Below are 22,187 nucleotides of genomic sequence, written 5' to 3'. Positions count from 1 at the left end.
CTGCCACACATGCGAGTTTTACGTAGATATTTTTGGAGGGTTTGTGCAGCATTGCCTGGATAAAGATAATTACAGATTTCTGTCAGTCACCACTCGTCTCCACCTCAACGTCCGGCTCCATGGCTAAATGGTTAGCGTGCTGGCCTTCGGTCACACGGGTGCGATGTTCGATTCCCGGCAGGGTCGGGAATTTTAACCATCATTGGTTAATTTCGCCAACACGGGGACTGGGTGTATGTGCCGTCTTCATCATCATTTCATTCTCATCATGAAGCGCAGGTCGCCTACGGGTGTTAAATCAAAAGACCTGCACCTGGCGAGCCAAACCTGTCCTTCGACACATCCCGGCACTAAACGCCATACGCCATTTTATTTTCAACCTTAACGTAAGATTGCAGTGTATAATGTACCAACATTCAAGGATATTCTGTATTCTTTTCCGAATTCACTCCATGCTTGGCGCTTTTTACACTTTTAAGACTGTCAATCTGCATTTACTGCAGGGCTGCCACCCAGGTGGCACATTCCCTATCAGTTCTCCACCTAATCTTTCTTAAATTATTTCTGAGAAGCTGGAAATGTATCAAACATCTCTCTTCATAAAATATTCAAATCGCTAATTCCTTTTCCTATAAACGAATAATTGTCCCAATTTGTCCTCTTGAATTCCAACTGCAACTTCATAATATGATGTTTCCTACTTTTAAAGACACCACTCAAGCTTAATCGTCTACTTATGTCATTATACGCCATCTCTCTACTTACAACTCGGTACACAACACGTAGTCGAACAGCTCGTCTCCTTACTTCCAAGTCTTCCCAGCCCAAAGTTTTCAACATTTTCGTAACGCTACTCTTTTGTCGGAAATCACCCATAACAAATGAAGCTGCTTTTCTTTGGGTTATTTGCATTTCTGGAACCAAGTAATCCTGGTGAGGGTCCCATACACTGGAATCATACTCTTTTCTTTTTTCTTTTTTTTTCCTGCTAGTTGCTTTACGTCGCACTGACACAGATAGGCCTTATGGCGACGATGGTACAGGAAGGGGCTAGGAGTGAGAAGGAAGCGGCCGTGGCCTTAATTAAGGTACAGCCCCAGCATTTGCCTGGTGTGAAAATGGGAAACCACGAAAAACCATTTTCAGGGCTGCCGACAGTGGGGTTCGAACCTACTATCTCCCGAATACTGGATACTGGCCGCACTTAAGCGACTGCAGCTATCGAGCTCGGTGGAATCATACTCTAGTTGGGGTCTTACCTTCTAATTTGAGTCCTCACGAGAACCATAAATACCATCACAACCACATAAAGGGACCTAATCTTTATATTCATTCCCGCTTATCTCATTATCGCGGAGAAAATATTTCCTTATATTAACAACTAGCTACTTACAGTACAATTCAAGTCTCTGCGCTGTATAGAGCCGAATGGCGAACATCTCACAAAAATTTCAGAACGCCAAATTCATGCCGTAGAAATGAGAATGCTCATTGGACTGTGGATATCTCCCATATTGAATGTCAGAAAGGACGCAGTTTAACAGCAAATGGGTGTCGCTCCAATTGTGGATAAAATTAGAGAAAACGGTTCCGATTATATGGTCATGCTCTGCGTTCTGCGCCTGGTATTGTGGACAACTCTGTCCACCATTTTGATGTTGAAGGTCTACGGCCAAGAGGACGACCGAAGCAGCGTTGGCAAGACACAATAAATGGTGACTTAAAAATCGTCGGCGTACAACCTGCCCGACAATATGGCTTTCAATGACCAAGGAAGAGGACGCTGCACCAGCGGGACAACTCAAGGAAGAAGAAGAAGAAGTACTTACAGTGATCCCCATGAGGTTCTGTCGCTCCATCAACACCGTAATTAAAACTGAGGGGACCTTTTCTCTTGGTGAAACGTATATGTCAATACAAAGGTCCAATAGCAGAGCCTTGAGGAACACCCCTCTTAATCATTAGAGGATGAAAAGTACGTCAAACTATTCATCTAAACAATGCCAACAAGGAAATGGAAAAACAAAGCTCTATCGGACGCTCTTTTGTAATTTAGTACGGTTGACGATGACTACGAATTGACCAATCAAAGCGGGGAACAGATAACCAGATTCATCACTTTAATGACGTCATTAATGAACCTAGATTGAGGTATTAATCCTCCAACAATAACTCACTTTGCATCGCTTGTCCGCTAGTGTGTGTGTGTACGTGGAAACTGAACCTCATTAGCAAAGTCATTATAACATTGTGTGTGTGTTTGTGTGTGTGTACTTGTGCTCTCTGTTTGAAGAATAGTTAAAATATACTTAGTTCCCCTCATCACTGTTACAAATATGGAACGGCAAGCAAAGACCGCTACCTGGACAATCATTGGTTTACATTAACAGTAAACTGAAAATATACTAACTATAAGGATTAAATGAAATATTAAACTTGAGGCATTCTTATTACGTACGACGTAATAAATGCTCTTCATAAAACCTTTGTAAAGATACTAACTGCATCCATTTATAACAATAATCACAACGCCCCCTTTTCATGTGGCTCAGTTGGTTGAGCCACTGTTCTTCTGAGTCCGAGTTCGCAGGTTCAAATCTCGGCTTGGGTCGATGGCCCTTAAAACGGTGTTGAAATGGCAACAGCTCCGTGTCGATGGTTTATGGCACGTTAATAAAAATTACACATACAAGTCTTAGCGTCACAAAAGTGTAACTTTATACTACTGTATCCCAGGCTTGCGAGGGAAACTAATTAACAATTTGCTTCACGTCGCACCGACACAGATAGGTGGGACGGTGGGAAAGGAGTGGCCTAGGAGTGGGTAGGAAGTGGCCGTGGCCCCAGCATTTTATTGGTGTGAAAATGGGAAACCACGAGAAACCATTTTCTGGGCTGCCGACAGTGGGCTTCGAATCCACTATCTCCCGGATTCAAGCTCACAGCTGCGCGGCCCTAACTGCGAGGTAAACTTATAGAACACGGTAAACCCTACCTACCATATGGTGTGACGTGTATTTTTCTTTTCCAACTAACAATATATCTACACCCATACGCTTTACATTCTATATTTATTTATTTATTTATTTATTTACTTATTTATTTATTTATTTATTTATTTATTAGTGCCTTCTGTACAGTGGTGGAGTTAGGGCTCCAGGCCCTCTCGTACACTTAACCACATACTAATCAGAATCATAAATAAAATACTGGGATACTTAAAATAGTTAAAACTACATACATTAATAGAATTGAAAATAAATTAATATTAAAACTAATTCATATTAAAAACTCTTAAAAATATCTAATCCTCAGGCACGCACACATTCATACTTCAACATTCAGTCAGCTGTCCTCAGCAGGTAGTCTCGGCAGGTTACCTTACATCGTGATTTTAAAAAAATCTAGTTTCTCTGACCTGAGCTGGCAGGGAATTACCTAATCTGGCGACAGTCACCACAAATGATCTCTTAATTTTATTTGTGCGGTGCAGTGGAATAGAAAGAACGAATCTAGAATGTGTATTTAAGTTGTGAAATGATGATAAAAAGATGAATTTAGAAGAAACATTCAGTGGCTGACTTTCAGCTACCACTCTGATCACCATCGTTAAGGTGTGTAGCTGCCGACGTTTATCAGACATCAGCCATGAGTCAGCCTGATAGTATGGGGTGATATGAACATCGTAACCGATATTGTAAATAAATCGCAGGCAGGAATTCACTGCACGTGAAGTTTAAGTGTCTCTTCTCTCTCAAGTCAACAACGTCACAATAATCAAGAATAGGGAGAATGAGTGTCTGTATGAGTTTGTCCGGTAGCTCAAATGGAAATACATCCCTCTGTCATTTAAGAGGGTGAAGCACTCCAAAAATATTTTTACATATTTATTTCGTGTAATCAGACGAATCAACTGTTTCACTCACCATTACGCCGAAATTTTTAACCGTTTTACTGTACGGAAGAATGTTACCATTCAGTAGGATAGGCGGGATTAGGACATTGTGTGAGCAGCTCGGTAATTTTCGTGATCCAATTATGAATGCCAGAGATTTTGTGCAGTTTAGTATAAGAGAGTTTCGTTGTGCATATATATTGAGTCGTCGGAGGTCATTGTTAATATCTTGTCTTGCAGTGTCGATATATTTGAAGATCGTCAGCATAGAGGTTGTGTGTGTTATTTCCTGTCACAGATCGTATGTAATTGATATTAATACTGAAAATTAGGGGCCCTGGAATAATGCTCTGTGGGGCAACGCTAAGTTTCATTTTACATTTAGAGGCTTTGTCGTTTACTGTTACACGCTGTTGATGATTACTCAAATAAGAATTAAAAACCTTACTCGCAGCCAGGTCGAAATTTAGCAGTTTCATTTTCTTTATCGTAGTCGTAATGACTATAGTGTCAAAGGCGCTACTGAAGTCATGAAGTGATATGAAAAGTGAGCAGTAGTTTGTCCATAGCGTTTCTAATGTCTTCAGTAACCTTCAAAACTGCTGTCGCGGTACTGTGACCCTTCTTAAATCCAGATTGCAAAGGGTTCAAAAGAGCATTTTTATTTAGGTATTCCAGAACTTGCTCGTGTACTAAACGTTCAAAGGCTTTAGAAAGCGCAGGGAGTATGGACATAGGACGATAGTCAGAGGGTGATTGTGGGTCTAAACTCTTAAGTACCGGTATAATATTGGCTGTTTTCCAGACAGCCGTGAAAGTGCCGTTTAGTAAACAGTAGTTCGGTATGTGTGTCGGTAGTATAGGCAGGACAGCACCCATAATGTTATGTTATGTTATGTTATGTTATGTTATGTTATGTTATGTTATGTTATGTTATGTTATGTTATGTTATGTTATGTTATGTTATGTTATGTTATGTTATGTTATGTTATGTTATGTTATGTTATGTTATGTTATGTTATGTTATGTTATGTTATGTTATGTTATGTTATGTTATGTTATGTTATGTTATGTTATGTTATGTTATGTATAAAAGCAATAGGAATATCATCTACACCTGTAGGTTTTTTAATGGAATGCAAAGCCTTTTCAACCTTATTTTATGTGACATTGTGAAATGTGAATGGTGGATTGGCTGGACGGGAGGGCGGAGTGGGTGCAGTTAATTGGGGTAGATTGAATATTTATTCTACTAAAGTGATCGTTAGGTTCGTCAATTGGAATCTCAGGAGTTGTCTGTCTCTGTTGATAATTTCCTATTCCCAGAGCTCTAAGTTGTTCCCATGCGCGATTAGAATTTAAGTTGTTAGCTAAATTCCGGAAATATATACAATTTTTATTTCTGATTAACTGCTTTGTGCGATTTCTTAAGATGCGGTATGATTCGAAGTCTGTGTCATCTAGGGTTTGTTTATAATGTTGAAATAACAAGTCACGGTGGGCCATCATTCTCTTGGCTTCATCATCTAGCCATGGACAAAAAGGACGAGAAACTCGTATTGAACGTGTGTGTGCGTGTCTGTATTTCATTGCCCATTATTTGTATAAAATTTCACTTCTTTATTGCTTATCACATGACCGTTGTTATAATATTACCGTATTTATTCTAACCCAGAATATTGCATCTTTACTCAAACTGTTTATTCTTGCATTCATTTCACTTGTACTCGGAATATATGAAATGCTGAAGTTATGTTGGGATGGGAGTAACAGTGGTAGCCCGGGGGAAGGGGGGTTGTCGTCCACGGAGTCCAGACACCCTAGGAGTTTTAACGAATGTAGTTTTATTAAGCATTTTATAGGTATATCATGTATATTAATATTAATATTAACTTCCAGAGTCCGACACATTGGCTGAATGCTCATTGTTGAGACCTTCGGTTCAGAGTGTCTCGCGTTCGGTTCCCGGCCGGGTCGGGGATTTTAATCGCGTCTGATTAATTCTTCTGGCTCGGGGACTGGGCGTTTGTCCCAACATTTTCCTCTTCATATTCAGATAATATACTACACTACCAACCACCAAAGAAACACACAACAGTGGTTACATCCCTCAGTATAAGGTTGGCGTCGGGAAGGACAATTGGCCGTAAAACAGGGCCAAATCCACATGTGCGGCACAGTTAGCACTCGCGACACCATAGATGTGGGAAAAGCGGGAGAAGATAAGAATAAGAAGAAGATTACTATCTAGGAAAACAACAGATAGGGAATCTGCCACCTGGGCGACTGCCCTAAATGCAGATCAGTATTGATTGATTGATTGATCGATCGATTGATCGATCGATTGATTGATTGATTGATTGATTGATTGATTGATTGATTGATTGATTGATTGATTGATTGATTGATTGATTGATTGATTGATTGATTGATTGATTGATTGATTGATTGATTGATTGATTGATTGATTGATTGATCCTCACGATCCACCACTCTTACTTGGATCCAAGAACACTGTGGAAGTTTGGTCACCTATCAAAATAAAATTCTGGATCAATGCCCCCCCAAACTGAAATCCTGGCTACGCTACTGAATATCACTACTCCCAATTCCTACCAACAACCACTAAACACTAATATATAAATAGCACTAAATGGATCACACACACAAAATTAAGCAGTTTCAATAAGTTTTAACCACTTAACATGTCCCACCTGGAGCGTCATTTTATATGGTGCACAACGTGTACAATTATCCTCCTCGCTATCGTGACTTAGGCCCCACTGTTAAGTGACTCGAGTCACACGTTGGACGCGCCATTTTATATGCACCCGCCCCCTCCCTAAATGGCACCGGCATGGGATCTACAGGGTCGCACATGGGTCAAGAAGTCTGAAATAAATAGGCGCTGAACCAAAGTAAACTTAAAGGCGTACAGGGGAGGAGAAGCGGGGCATACATAACTAAAATGAGAACACATTCGAATTAAAATATTTAACTCACAAACCGGTTTATTCAACCTTAATGATGATGGGAAATGACGCACCAAATAACACTAATGAATTACATTAAAGTTTATAAATGTTTGTTGTGGTTTGTTCGGTGGGCATCTGTCCGTTATACTTGATAGAAACGAGTACGTTTATCGCGAAGCGATGTATCGTGGCATATGGCGAATGGAAATTTCATCATAACACTGAGGCTATATTATCACTAACACATAAAACTAACATGCACCCGACAACACGTCTGAGCAATCCCTATTCTAATGAAGACCTAGATTACCCAATGAAATGGCGTAAAAGAAAAAAATACACACATATGATACAACACCTGGGTTCGAACCGACCCTCGCTATTATAGACATCGCCAAGCTGATGGACAGAACCACCACTGGCCTTATGTACAACTACACATAACATAAAGAACACATAAATGATACATGATATGCAACAAAATACATAAAAGGCACTTTGATCTTTCTTCTGACGCTGTAGGCCTCCAATGCCTACGTTGAGCATCGAACTGACAACCTCTTGCGATGAAGGCAGGGTCCTGTAATCCCTATCTATATTATACTCGAGCACTTAACAACGATTCATTGGCAAACATTATCATTATCGGCCGGGTCGCTTGTTAATTATTACACTGCTCTGCCGTGTTAGGTAAATCATATTATTTTGCCGTTCAAACAGGCCAACTTCTCTTTAACAGCAATGTCGCTCCTTCCTCAGCTTACGGAACGCCCACATAAAAAAAAGAAACACAACTGGAGCAGGGTCAGACGAAATGCTCCCCCTTCCACACGCGGTCGACAACCCACCATTAACAGGCGTAACATTTCCTTTCAAAAGGAAACCGTAACACTTCGCTCGGAAGTACATCTACAATAAACTGCAGCCTGAAAGACTCGCGCAAATAACCTTGAAGTCAACACATATTACCCAACAGTATCACGTCATTTTCACAACGCGACTCCGGTATTACAATGGTAATCTTTGCCCGATTGTTATTATTATTATTATTATTATTATTATTATTATTATTATTCCTGCCGTCCTACATGGCTTACCCGCTACATTACTTAGACATGGTCATCGTGCGGAATCTATTCAGCAATTACAACACAATTAAGTGCTCGCTCGGCAATTAACATCTGATTACTGACTGCTGATTAATCGATGGTCAGCACATGGCCACTTTATCGTCACACGGCAATACATTCATTAATTACTTAATATCCACACGGACTGATATTTGACACACGCATTATGATCACTTCCTGATAAATTTAATCACATAATCAATTTTATCTTATCACTTCCTATCTAAGTATTTCAAAGGGTGGAGTTTTTGTGGCTGTCAGTTCGGCCGCTGAGCCTTGTAGTTACGTGCCTTACACACTGTAGTACTCACCGTTTTACTTGCCATACACATCAAATTAATGATTACTCTAATAACTACTCTCACTGCATTCCCCTAAACTAATTACTCCTGGTCTTCTGACGCAAATAAACAAACAGAATCTCCCAAGAAAGAAATAATTGAAGAAATCTCTATCCCATGAAAAGCTAAAGTATGATATTCCCTAAATTATTTACAATCAATTACTCAGACCTGTCGTCGGTTTCCTAAACTAAGAATTAATAACTACGCGCCCATTTTGGCGCTCTATTTCACCAGGACTACATCTTTAATCTCTTATAGCGTCAGTTTACAATAAAAATTCCCATCCCGCTATGCATGCCAGATAGTAAGACTTTGTACTCATCTCTATCACATGATGACACCTTCGTCAGCTCAGGAGGTCCATCCTGAGCTTACTCCTCCTCCATGGGCACCACGGTGATTACTTTCATCTCCATTCCATCTTGAAGTTGAAGACCCATTGTTCGATGCTGGTGGAGCCGCTGGCAATTAATCCTGTACACACACAACGTCACTGTTTAATTCACATTCCGGTTGATAGCGTTCAATGTGAACGTCCGGTCACGATCTCGTAAGCGACTACGTAAGATTATTGTACTATAGTAATGCTAATAATATTACTTTACACATCACGGTTTTCTAAAAAGTTAACACTGGCGTCACAGAGACCAAACTATACACTGTTTATGCAAATTGTATTATTTCACTTAAAATGGGAGTTAACTTCACTTGAACAAAGAACTAACGAGGGCTTAACCGAGCATAGCTTCGCCGTCGATGAGCCGCTAGCCCCGAATGACGCTCGTCCCTTACTGCAGTAGTTTTTACAAGGGAGCGATACCCCTTCCACTAATTTGCGTAGCGCCTATTCCCGGCGTACTCGAGGTATCATAGTACGGTTAATCGGTGACCAGTATTTAGTTGATGCGATTGAGACATAACCACTCAATTATCCTTCGGTGAATCTCCTTAAATTAATTAAAATCTGTCCTGCTTCCCCCACCCTGCGTGGTGAATTACCTTTCTCGAGGAGGTGTCGTGAGAATAAACAGATGGCCCAGTACTTTTCCACGCAGAAACCACACAGTATTCTTTCTTCTTCTGAAAGTTATCAAGGAAGAGGACATTAAACACTCTAAATAAATGTCCCAGTGACATTTATCCCTTTTAAATCGGGAGATGACCCCGTAATTCGAGTTTCATTAATTTTCTAGATCGTAGGTAATTAAGTTGACCAGTCCGAGTCCAAGATGGCTCCTATATTTCGTTTCGAAAAAGTTGGTTTCCCCTCATTCTGAGAGTCTTGAGGAGGGATGACTTCTCTCGAGTGATGCCACGGGGAATCCCCATTATAACCCCTCTCGGGTCTAAGTTGGCTTGGCTTCCTATGCTGGCCCCCGCCACACAAAGGACAATACTGCGCAATAAGTTGCAGACAAAGAAATCTCGTAGAATAATTTCTAAAAGACACAATTTATCTATCTCAATGATATGAATATTAATTATTTTCGGCATGACCTCTATTAATGATATGAATATTAATTAGTTTCGGCATGACCTCTTATTAATGATATGAATATTAATCGGTTTCATCATTCTTTCCCTTAAATAGCATTGCGTGCGTAATTACGAAGATCAATATCAACCAAAGGTCCTTGGATCATGCCCCTGTCGGGTTCAGTAGGGGAGCAAAATAAAATTACAGGCAACAAAGTACCCGGTTTTGTGTTTCAAACTGAAAAAAAAATGCTACAAATTTGTAAATTTTTATGCCAACTTAACTCTGATAATAATAGTTTTTTGAGATTTTGATTCAATAGTATACCTAACTTAAGTCACGGCCGATTCCTTCCCTCTTCCTTGTCTATCCCTTCCAATTTTCCCATCCCCACCAAGGTGGGGCCGCCTAGGCGAGGTACTGGTCATCCTCCCCAGTTGTATCACCCGACCCGAAGTCTAAAGCTCCAGGACACTGCCGTTGAGGCGGTAGAGGTGGGATCCCTTGCTCAGTCCGAGGGAAAAACCAACCCTGGTGGGTAAACAGATTAAGAAGAAGAAGAATTAGCTGATAATACAAGAGGACTGGTACAAACTGCTTGTTTTATAAATTCCTATAACTCCTTCTTTTAGCCAGCTAAAATTGATTACAGGTCCGCCTCTGTGGTGTAGTGGTTAGCGTGATTAGCTGCCACCCCCGGAGGCCCGGGTTCGATTCCCGGCTCTGCCACGAAATTTGAAAAGTGGTACGAGGGCTGGAACGGGGTCCACTCAGCCTCGGGAGGTCAACTGAGTAGAGGTGGGTTCGATTCCCACCTCAGCCATCTTGGAAGTGGTTTTCCGTGGTTTCTCACTTCTCCTCCAGGCGAATGCCAGGATGGTACCTAACTTAAGGCCACGGCCGCTTCCTTCCCTCTTCCTTGCCTATCCCTTCCAATCTTCCTATCCCTCCACAAGGCCCCTGTTCAGCATAGCAGGTGAGGCCGCCTGGGCGAGGTACTGGTCATACTCCCCAGTTGTATCCCCCGACCAAGAGTCTGAAGCTCCAGGACACTGCCCTTGAGGCGGTAGAGGTGGGATCCCGCGCTAAGTCCGAGGGAAAAACCGAACCTGGAGGGTAAACAGATGATGATGATGATGATGAAAATTGATTACAAATGTAACGTGGGGGGTGGGCGACTGCCCCTCCTCCTCGCCCCCCTAATCACCGCTACTGCTGAAAATACCAAACCATCGGTAGATCGCCCTCACGCCTCACGGTCCTGAAGATTGTTGAACATGTCCATGAATACAGGTTGGCACAGAAAATAGCGTTAGCTGTAGCTCAAATAGCGCGGTGGTCCCATGGTGTAATGGTTAGCAATCTGGACTCCGAATCCAGCGATCCGAGTTCAAATCTCGGTGGGACCTGGTTGTAATTTTTAGTGAACACTTGTGTGAGCTACATCAAGCGTGTGGTCCAATTATAGGTACCCAAACTAAGTTACGTGGATTGTGACAATCGAAAACCAAAATACCGCACTCTGGTGCACGGAAAATCAGAGAATTGTGGATATGAACCAGCTCTCTCGTCTTCTAAGTCCAAAAACATTTCCATGATTCTATGTTTTCCAGTGCAGCGGACAAAATATACGAGTATCTGTAATATACTCCGCCTCTGTGGTGCAGTGGTTAGTGTAATTAGCTGCCATCCCCGGAGGCCCGGACTCGATTCCCGGATCTGCCACGGAGTTTGAAAAGTGATATGAGGTCTGGAACGGGGTCCACTCAGCCTCAGGAGGTAGTTTCGATTACCACCTTACGCATCCTCGACCGTGGTTTCCCACTTCTCCTGCAGGAAAATGCCGGGATGGCACCTAACTTAAAGCCATGGCCGCTTTCTTCCCTCTTCCTTGCCTGTCCCTTCCAATCTTCCCGTCCCTCCACAAGGCGTAGCAGGTGAGGCCGCCTGGGAGAGGTACTGATCCTCCTCCTCAGTTTTATCCCACGATCCAAAGCTTAACGCTTCACGACGCTACGTTGAGGCGGTAGAGGTGGGATCCCCCGCTGAGTCCGAGGGAAACACCGAGCCTCGAGGGTAAACAAATTAAGAAATAAAGAAAGAAAGAAAGAAGGAAAGAAAGAAATCTGTAATAGATTAGAGGTCCAATTAAGTGTTTGTCGCGAAGAAAAAAATACGATACTGGTGGAATAAGACAAAAATGTACGAGGGCAATTTTTTTCAACCTCCGATCGGTCGCGAAATTAAAACCACAGTGAGAAGCCGATGAAGCGTTGTGTTGCGCAGCTTCTGTAGTATGCCCGTCGACCGCGTCACGTCACACTTGTCAGTTCTGAGCGAGCAGTGAGCACATAAACATGCCTAGAACAATGAGTGAAGTGCGTTTTGTCATTCGATTTCGTTATGCTGAGGGGTGCAATGCCGCTGAAATTCATCGATGAATGAGTAATGCGTACGGCAAAGAGACAGCAAAGTGCAACAACGGTGCAGGAATTTCGAAGCAGTAAGTACAGACGGTCAGGGACGGAAGTGACTGTCAAGTGATGATCTTGTTCAGCGAGTTGATCAGGCCATTCGAGAAAATTGCGCCTGTCGTTGCATTTCTTTTTTACATCAATCGTGTTATGCTTGACATAAAGTGTGTATTTGCATCCCATACATTGCCTGGGGTTATCAGCAATCTAAAAACGTGGAACTCGAGGTGATGGGGTGTGTATCATTGTCTCGGCGGAACAGAGGTCCGCTCGCACAGAATTGTACACAATCAAGAAACTAATTTTCGCAGAACGGGAGTATGTAAGGGAGAAGTATACAGTGAAGAAGAACGATACCGTACTGTTTGTTCTCTCAGTGAATAAGAAGGGTCGGGTAGTCTCATGGCAGACCGCTTTCACTCGCTCCTTCAGGTTTATGTGACGTGAAAGCCACAAACTGCAGAGAGTCTGAACGTTTCCTAAGAGGTAAACCAGGACCAAAATCAACTGTTCTAGTAATACCGACAGGTTTGAATTCAAGAAATGGCTGTTTTTTTAACAGTCCTGTAATTCGTCACCAGATAGCACACAATGCTCTATTGCTCACCGAGATGAAGTTCATGGCATACAAACAGTGCAATGAACCCACAAGTGTCCACTGCTCTGCTCAAGATGACTCAAGGTCAGCGCGATGAATCCTCTCGGGCGTTAGTCTTGACCTCCTAACCCGGGGACTCCCCCTGACCGTCAGGGAGTTCTTAACCCTCTACTAGTAGGGTACAATTTTCCTCACATTTCTGGTAGGGTGGGGTCAAAATGGCCGGAGAAACATGTGCACAAATAATTCCATTGCTTTTACTAATTCTATTACATGAGTGTACATCTGTTTTGACATACTTTCACTATGCAAAAAACAATAATGGGTAACTTTCTATCATAACTCATTAATTTCCAACTAAAAACACTGTATTGTTAACATTTTTTCCACGATGAGGAATTATAGTTGAAATGTGTAAAACACTCGTCACATAATTTTTTTGCACCAGTGGCACACAATAACTTTTTGCAATGTCCACTTTGTGTGGCTGCCACGAGGACAGAAAGCACACCGCTTCCTTTTTGATGTACTCTGTGACTTTTGAATGTCATAAGCAAATGGGGGATATTTCCAGCTTTGAAAATAAAGTACGAAGGTCTCGGGGTAATTGTCTGACCTGACTTCTCCGTACTAGCTCTGGCTGAATGAGCGCCTTCCCCAGCTTAAGAATGAAGTCACGTTTCCTGAATTCTGGTGCGCTCTTTGTACTGATGAAAAGCACGTAAGAATTAACAGAAGTCATGATCACTACAGCATAGAAGATAACGACTGGCCACCTTCTAGCAAATATTTAAAAAATAATGCCAACAAATCCAAATCCTTTCTTACCAGTGTTACGTAAACAGTAAGGTGGGGTCAAGCTCACCCAAGCCTTCCAAATTCATGTACGTCCTCACTCAGCGCAGGTCTAGGCCACACTGAAGGGAGAGTACAGGAAATGTCACCCCTCTCATTCAATTGTGTCGTCTCGAGAAGGAAAAGGAGAGTTTGCGCCGGGTCACGTAGACCCCATCATACCAGTAGAGGATTAAAACTCACTCAACGCCAAGGACGCCGATCGACCTTTTAAAACTAGCGCGCTTGATTGACGTTGACTTGCGTATGATCAAATAGTTGATTGCAGCTCCCGCAGGTGTCATCCAAATGCAGTATTTCACAGATGAAGGATCAATGAAGGATCAATGTATCGATTGATGAACATGCGAACCACATTCCTTAGTAAAATAACTTCCTGTTGAGATCCGATCACGTGCTGTCTTCACTTGTGGAGTAACCTCGTGTTTTTCTCAGTTAGTATCTTTGCGCTCTTGTAACATGATCTGTAAATCGTACAAAAGTTCCGGTTACTTGCAGAAAAGCGATATACGGGGTATTTTACCAGAAGTGTGTGCTGACTGTGAGTCGGAAAAGTCATTCACTGCCTTGTTTGGAGGAAAGTGATAGCGATTCATCTGATGAGGTCGCGAGTGCTGAACCTGATGAAGTGCTGTAGGTCCAGCAATAGTTAACGCGGAGGACATATCTGATGTTGATTCAGATGACTGGTCAGACACCGATTAAGCTGGACACATGTCTAATTATTCCAAGAACGCAGATATGAGTAAGTTACCTAGTGATGAATGTTGCATGGCATACTTCATGTTGTTTTTCATGCCGGCATAATCTGTCATTTCTCGTAACAGAAACTAACCGATACGCGGAACAATGTTTGAGCACAGTAGCAAGACCATTTGCTAAATACTGCATGAATGATAATTGGAGGCCTGTTACCCTGCATGAGATGGAACTCTGGATGATGACCGGTCTCATAAAAAAGCCTAAGGTAGAGATGTATTGGGCAATAAACATAAACATATTAATGAAGTTATGCTTAGATTTCACTTTCAGCTCATTTTAAACATTACTGAGGGTAACTTGGAATGTTAATGCTACATTTCTTTAAATGCACTTTTATTTGTAATTTTGTCAAACCAGTCCACAAAAATGTCTGGCACAGGGCATTTAAATCACCTCAGAATGCCTGGCAGTGAATGTGTTATGCTAGGAGACCGAGTGGACCTCGAACCAGCCCATAGAGACAGAAAACCCCTTGACCTGGCCGGGAATGGAACTCAGGGCCTCTGGGCCAGTGTAGTGTTTTCTCAGCCACGAGTTAGGAAGTAGACAATAATAAGGTCATCTATATATAAAATTGTAAGTTTGTCCACTTTTTACGAATTCACTCTGTGTCAGCATTTTGATGGTCGTGATCATTAAGGTGTCTAATCTGTATGGTATGACTCCGTGGTTAGCTAGTTCGATTCCCGTTCTGGAGAAACATTGCCAGCAGAATAATGGCTGGCATGTGGTGGTATACGATTTCTAATCACTAGATTGGGTGCTAAAATCCTGGATTCATTCCCAAACCTCTTCACAGTCTTCATATGGAGTGAGGGTGTTAATGATGATTCATCCGTTGGATGGAGACGTTAAGCCGTGAGCAGACCGACACCGGGTTTCACCCTCTCTCTACCTTATTATCATCATCCCACATCCAGATGCGCTGGTCGCCCATGGCCGTCAAATATAAAGACGTGCACCAAACGAGCCGAGCATGTCCTAGGACACTCCAGACAATGAAGGCCATACGATAAGCAAATGCAGATTGTCTAAATGAATCAGGAACTGTCGTAAGCGAGTTCAGAAGGTTAAAGGGGAGTGAGAGGAATTCAGTGAGATGAAGAGGTCTGCAGGAGCGCGAAGTAGAGAGCAGTACTATCGAGCTGGTGCTCTGGGAGTCGGTTGTAGCTGAAGTAAATACTGTTCTTATATTTAGTTCGATCTACTTCATTCCTGTAAGGAAAAAAATCTACTTAGGCCATAAACACAGCCAGGCCTTTCTTAATGAAATTGCCTTGTTAATATTTTAAGAATGTAACTTGGGGTCTTTAATTCAGAGTGTGCGGGGTTCAATTCCTGGTCACCCCGACATGAACCCAATTAACTCTTAGAAATAACAGGAAACCGTATGAAATGATGCAAGGTCACCATCCGGCCAACTCGTTCGGTTATCTTAATACTAAATTAATGTTGTTGTTGTTATTATTAGTAGTAGTAGTGAAAGTAGCAATTTTTCATCTGCTGATCACCGGTACATTCAGACTGGTCGGTTTGAATGTTCACATGTTCGTAGTAATCACATTAAAGAGTTTCACAAATTTATTAATTTAGTTATGAGTATTTAGGGATTATACTAAGGTTGCAAATGAGAGGGCGTATAAGTCTATGGTAAGACCCTAAATAGAGAGTGTAGGGGACCCACAACGAGGACTACTAGATTCGAGAACTGGATGGGAAAGTAGCACGTTTTTTTCAGGGTCACGTCTGACAAGTTACGAAAATATTGCAAACTTTGTTTGGGCTGCAAAGACTTGGGAGTAAGGAGACGAGCTGCTCGACTACGTGGTGTGTTCTGAGCTGTCAGTGGAGAGATGGTCTGGAATGACATGAGTAGACGAATGAGCTTGAATGAAGTTTTTTAAAGTAGAAGAGATCATAATATGAATATAAAGTTTGAAATCAGGAGGACAAATCGGGCTAATACCCGTTTATACAAAAAGGAATTAAAATAGTTTGGCAAGCGAGATGTTCCATCAATTTCCAAATTCCTGTCAAAGCATTTAAGGAAAGAATAAGTATAAAAAATTCAGTTCCCAGAAGGAAACCATAATTTAATTCCGTCGATTGCAGAAGTGAAAAGCTCTTAGGCTTTCCCAGTCGTGAAATTACCAACGTTTCGTCCCAGTGTAGCAGTGCGCTCATCAGTCGCGGCGTTGTGACAGCACTACAAGCCTCCTATGTACGGCAATGCAGTGACGGTGCACCAGGGTTGTTTTTACATCGCACCGACACAGATAGGTCTTATGGCGACGATGGGGGAGGAAAGGGCTAGGAGTGGGAACGAAACGACCATGGCCTTAATTAGAGTACAGCCGCAGCATTTGCCTGGTGAGAAAATGGGAAATTACGGAAAACCATCTTCATGGCTGCCGACAGTGGGGCTCGAACCCACTATCTCTCGAATACAAGCTCATAGTTCCACGGCCAACTCGCCCGATGGTGCACTAGGTGAAGCATGTGTCTCCACTTGTATTAATGCCTGCTCTTCGCCTTTACATCAAAACATTCAGCATCTTGGAAAGTTGTATCAGTCCAACTCGTGACCCCACTGCTACACTAGGGCGAAACGCTTGTAATTCCATGATTGAAAAGGTATAAAGTCCTTAAAGAATAACACTTAGTAATAACTGATAGCTAATCTGCCATGTTAGAGATAGCCCTAAATGCAGACGATGGTGATTGATTGATTGATTGATTGATTGATTGATTGATTGATTGATTGATTGATTGATTGATTGATTGATTGATTGATTGATTGATTGATTGATTGATTGATTGATTGATTGATTGATTGATTGATTGATTGATTGATTGATTGATTGATTGATTGATTGATTGATTGATTGATTGATTGATTGATTGATTGATTGATTGATTGATTGATTGATTGATTGATTGATTGATTGATTGATTGATTGATTGATTGATTGATTGATTGATTGATTGATTGATTGATTGATTGATTGATTGATTGATTGATTGATTGATTGATTGATTGATTGATTGATTGATTGATTGATTGATTGATTGATTGATTGATTGATTGATTGATTGATTGATTGATTGATTGATTGATTGATTGATTGATTGATTGATTGATTGATTGATTGATTGATTGATTGATTGATTGATTGATTGATTGATTGATTGATTGATTGATTGATTGATTGATTGATTGATTGATTGATTGATTGATTGATTGATTGATTGATTGATTGATTGATTGATTGATTGATTGATTGATTGATTGATTGATTGATTGATTGATTGATTGATTGATTGATTGATTGATTGATTGATTGATTGATTGATTGATTGATTATGTTGTTCTTTGTGCCCGCAGGTCTGCCCAATGACCTGAGTGTGTACTGGCAGCAGTATCCTTGGGCGCTAGGGGAAGCGCTCTGCAAGTTTCGTGCCGTCGTCTCGGAGATGTGAGTACCTTTACACTAGAGAAGTTCGTGTACAATTGTATGAACGGAAGAAACAGAGCAGATGTCAGAATCCCAAAATCGCAGGTTCAAAACTGACAGCGGTATCAGTTCCTTGGTTGGGTCAGTCAGGGATTACTTGGGGAAAAGCGAGGGAATCAATGGTACAAAATCTTAATGCATCCTTAAAACATATCAACACTTCCAATCGCCTCATGGTGAATCCTTCTAATATGGCGAACTTTGATTTTAAAAGGAATTGCAATGATGATATAAGTATTCAGCTAAATGGCACATACGTTGAAATAACAGATGTTACTAAATTCCTAGGCACTGGTCTAGATAGTCACACGTCTTGGAAGAGTCATGTTAACTATCTCTGTAAAAAGTTAACATCTGGATTATTTTTATTACGTAGGCCATTAAAAATTGTAGATACAGGTATTTTATTAAAGTGTACTATTGAATAATACACCCTCACTTGAACTCTAGAACAGTTTTTCTGCTTTTGTGGCAAATAAATCTTTCGAACGACTATTTATTCTGCAAGAGAAAGCTCTAAGGATCATCTTTCACATTCCGAATCTAAGTACTTGCAAACATTCTTTCATAACTCATAATATCATGACGCTTTCTTCCATATACTGAGTGTCCCAAGAGGAATGGTTATTATTATTATTATTATTATTATTATTATTATTATTATTATTATTATTATTATTATTATTATTATTATTATTATTATTAACAAATACATCGGAAATGGGAAATAGCGTGGTGGCAATGGTCACTTACAGTAGTGTAATAATATAGTAAAGTTAACATAATTACCCAACAAACAAACAAACAAACAAACGAACAACAAGAGTACTACAAGCAATTCCATGGAAAGAAAATACAGTATGAAAAGAAACACTACTAGTTTAACTTTCTAAAGCCAGCGTCATCATATATAAATTCACACACAACTTAGGTATTTCCAGTACTTAACACTACGGCTTACAATACTATACGTTGAACTTACTCAGGGATACGACAGGAACGATCATGTGAACCAAAAAACTTCATACGGACATATTTTATGTCCTATTCCCAATGGTTTGCGACATCGAACACATTTGTTAAACTAGTAGTATTTCTTTTCATACTGTATTTTGTTTCCATGGAATCGCTCCCTGTACTCTTGCTGTTTGTTTGTTTGTTGTTGGGTAATTATGTTAACTTTACTATATTTGTACATTTGTTTTAGCCTAGTGGCGTGCACGTAAGTGTCTTACCCACCCAATATTACGTTAGATCAGGTAGAAGTGGCACAACAATTGCCTTAGTTTAAGTTTTATTAATAATAATAATAATAATAATAATAATAATAATAATAATAATAACAATACTCATAAAGGAAATGGAAGGACGGAAGTATATAACTGAAGTCGGACGTTTGATAGGAAAGAAGACGGGACTGTGACTTGTTGATGACATGATCATTATGGCCGGAATTCTTATGTAATTATACTGTATATTCCATTCCTTTTGTTGGAAATTGATAGACACTAAGAGAGAACCTTCTTTGGACTGTTATGTGTTATACCTTTATTTAACATCATTGTGTCCCAAGTGTTGTATCTTAGGTTCTTAGATTTTTTGATAATAATAATAAGAAAAGGAACGAGTTACTAGTTATGTTTTCTTGATTACTATCCCAATACCATGACATAAAATGGTGCCGGAAACACGGGATGAACTACACTGCAGCGCGAATGGGCAATATACGTCGTGGACTAGAGACTAAATAATAATTGGTTTACTACACGTTCCGTAAAGAGACTACGGGAAAATTGTTGCCGTGGGGATAAAACCTATCACACCAAGCCATCAACGTATGGTAACATTTGTCAGATTATTTATGTTCCCGTTAAATTCTGAGATACCTAAGGAACTTGCAAATACCCCATAAGGCATGGTAAGACAAAAAAAGGGGCATAGTTATTACGTGTAGTGTAAATGCATAGATGGTTTATTGGTTAAGCTGGAAGGGTAGCCATCTTGTTTATTTTCGTCACTTGGAGGAGACTTCACGCACGACTGAGTGACCAGTGCTGCCATCTCCTGGCTTTTCTTGAACTACGTCACAACACGTCAGAGTACGATTAATAATAGATCAAGGAACAAAATGTTTCCTACGCTATTACAAAGTCCCCATCAATTACACTATTTTACTACAGCAAATTCACGTCTAAAGGCCCAGTATGGAAGGCGGTGACGTGAACACACGACTACACCAGTTGAAAAGAAGACGTGCTAGGGAAAGGGCAAACATCACACGTCTCGTGGAGAAAGCACGAGAGTTTACTGAGTCTACATCTCCCGAGGATTACGAGTACTGTAAGGATAGGTTACAAGAGATTTTGGATAAATTAAGGGCCCTGGACGATGAGGTTCACGACCTCCTGGATGACACCGTGTATGCTGATGACATAAGTACATGTGAGGAATACATAGAGAATGCCAAGCGCGCTATCATTCGCATTTCACATGGGATGGAGAAAAAACTTGAAAGCGCGATGTCGAATCTTAGACTCACGAACACACAGACGGTACCAACACTTGCCTCAACCACGTTAAGACTCCTCCCAATAAAACTAGAACCCTTCTCAGGTAATATAGAAACATGGACACGTTTCTGGGAACAGTTCGAACAGTCAATCGATAAGGACACGTCACTCTCTACCATTAATAAACATATATTTCTGCGTGGTTATTTAGAGGGGGGAACCGAAGCACTTGACTGAGGGCATCGCAGTGACGGCCGAGACATATGAAGAGACTAAGAAAATTCTTGAAGCTCGCTACGGCGACAAGAATAGAATCATACAGGCCCACTTGGACTACATAGAATGTATTAAGCCCATCCAGTTTGCCACACCGGACGCACTTAATTCTACGTTTATTGACTGCAATCGCCGCATTCATGCTCTGCGCGTTCTCGGGGAAGATGTGAACGCCTATGGACGAGTCCTTGCTCCGAAGATTCGCCGAGCATTTCCAGACGGTGTATGCCGTCGCTAGATCATTCACGCCAAGCGAGAAGACCTTTCGGAGGGTAACATCCTCAAACTAATGGAGTTTCTCGGTGAGGAAGTTGACGGAACGCTTACTACACCAAAGATTCGTGGTGAAACCTCCATATCACCAAGCTACCAGCCTACGGTGGCAGTTCTTCGCGTCCGTGTCGATCCTAAAGGCTTAGCAGGAAAAGGGGTCAAGGGAGCGGAAGCATTTTTGCGCCTTTTGTGAATCAAGAGGTCACTGGGCTCAGGACTGTAAGAAAATCACAAACGTTACGGAGCGAAAGGAGAGGCTGAAGAGAGCTCACCGGTGCTTTCTGTGCCTCAATCGAGGGCATACAGTGTTCAACTGTCGAAAGAAAGGAAATGCGCAGCGTGCTAACTACAAGAAGTCCCTTTGCGACAACCGGAGGAGTCACAAGACCTCAGAAGATCAGGCTAACACAGCTTCTGTAGGAAAAATAGATATAACCACACCAGGTTTCACATTCTTACAGACAGCTCAAGTAAGAATCACTACAGTGGAAGTCAGGCAACATTTATATCAAGATCACTGATAGGCGACCTACAGTTACTAACCACCGACGAAAGAAAACTGACTGTTTGCGTATTTGAGTCCCAGACTAACCAATCATGTCCGCGCTGAGTCGTCAGATTCAGCATGAAGGGAGTTTACACCAACTTTACGATTTCCATGAATGCTTACCAAAGTGCACATTCACTCTCACCTCAACCAGCAGCTCCACAAGACATCAAAACTTGGGCGCACGTACGAAAATTGCAGTTAGCAGACCCTAGGTCTGATTCGAAAGAAAACCTGCCCGTGGAGATCTTAATTGGCAGTGACCAATATTGGAAAATAGTGAAGGTCGGTTCACCGATTCGAATATCTGAATCGATCGTTCTGATTCCGACAATTTTTAGATGGATCTTAAATGGAAGCCGATCAGGGACTTGTGTGAATTCTGCTGTAGTGAACTTCATTGGACAAGCTAGCTCACCTTCGGATAATGAACTAAGAAAATTCTGGGATCTAGAGACAATGGGAATAGTTGCAAATCAAAATAGAGACCTAACTGAGAAAGACTCTGCTATTCTTCAAGAATTCAAGGCGACCTATCGCGTTGAAGGTCGCCGGA

At 41.3% G+C, this 22,187-nt stretch overlaps 1 protein-coding gene and 1 non-coding gene across 6 annotated transcripts in view; both read left to right on the top strand.

Moving 5' to 3' along the window:
- Positions 1 to 22,187, top strand: part of LOC136865933 (neuropeptides capa receptor) — a 218,216-nt gene that overhangs the window by 171,190 nt on the left and 24,839 nt on the right. For all 5 annotated transcript variants that reach the window (XM_068226568.1, XM_068226565.1, XM_068226566.1 and 2 more), the window contains one exon: positions 17,896 to 17,986. In XM_068226568.1, the coding sequence (XP_068082669.1) occupies positions 17,896 to 17,986 (91 nt within the window). The remainder of the gene's footprint in view (positions 1 to 17,895; positions 17,987 to 22,187) is intronic.
- On the top strand, positions 11,159 to 11,230 carry TRNAR-CCG (transfer RNA arginine (anticodon CCG)). The gene has a single exon. It is a non-coding gene; the product is annotated as a tRNA-Arg (tRNA).

Source organism: Anabrus simplex, chromosome 3 (assembly GCF_040414725.1).
Source record: "Anabrus simplex isolate iqAnaSimp1 chromosome 3, ASM4041472v1, whole genome shotgun sequence".
NCBI classification, from domain to species: Eukaryota; Metazoa; Arthropoda; class Insecta; order Orthoptera; family Tettigoniidae; genus Anabrus; species Anabrus simplex.
The sequence above is the reverse complement of the archived record's forward strand: the minus strand, read 5'-3'. Positions and strand labels throughout refer to the sequence as shown.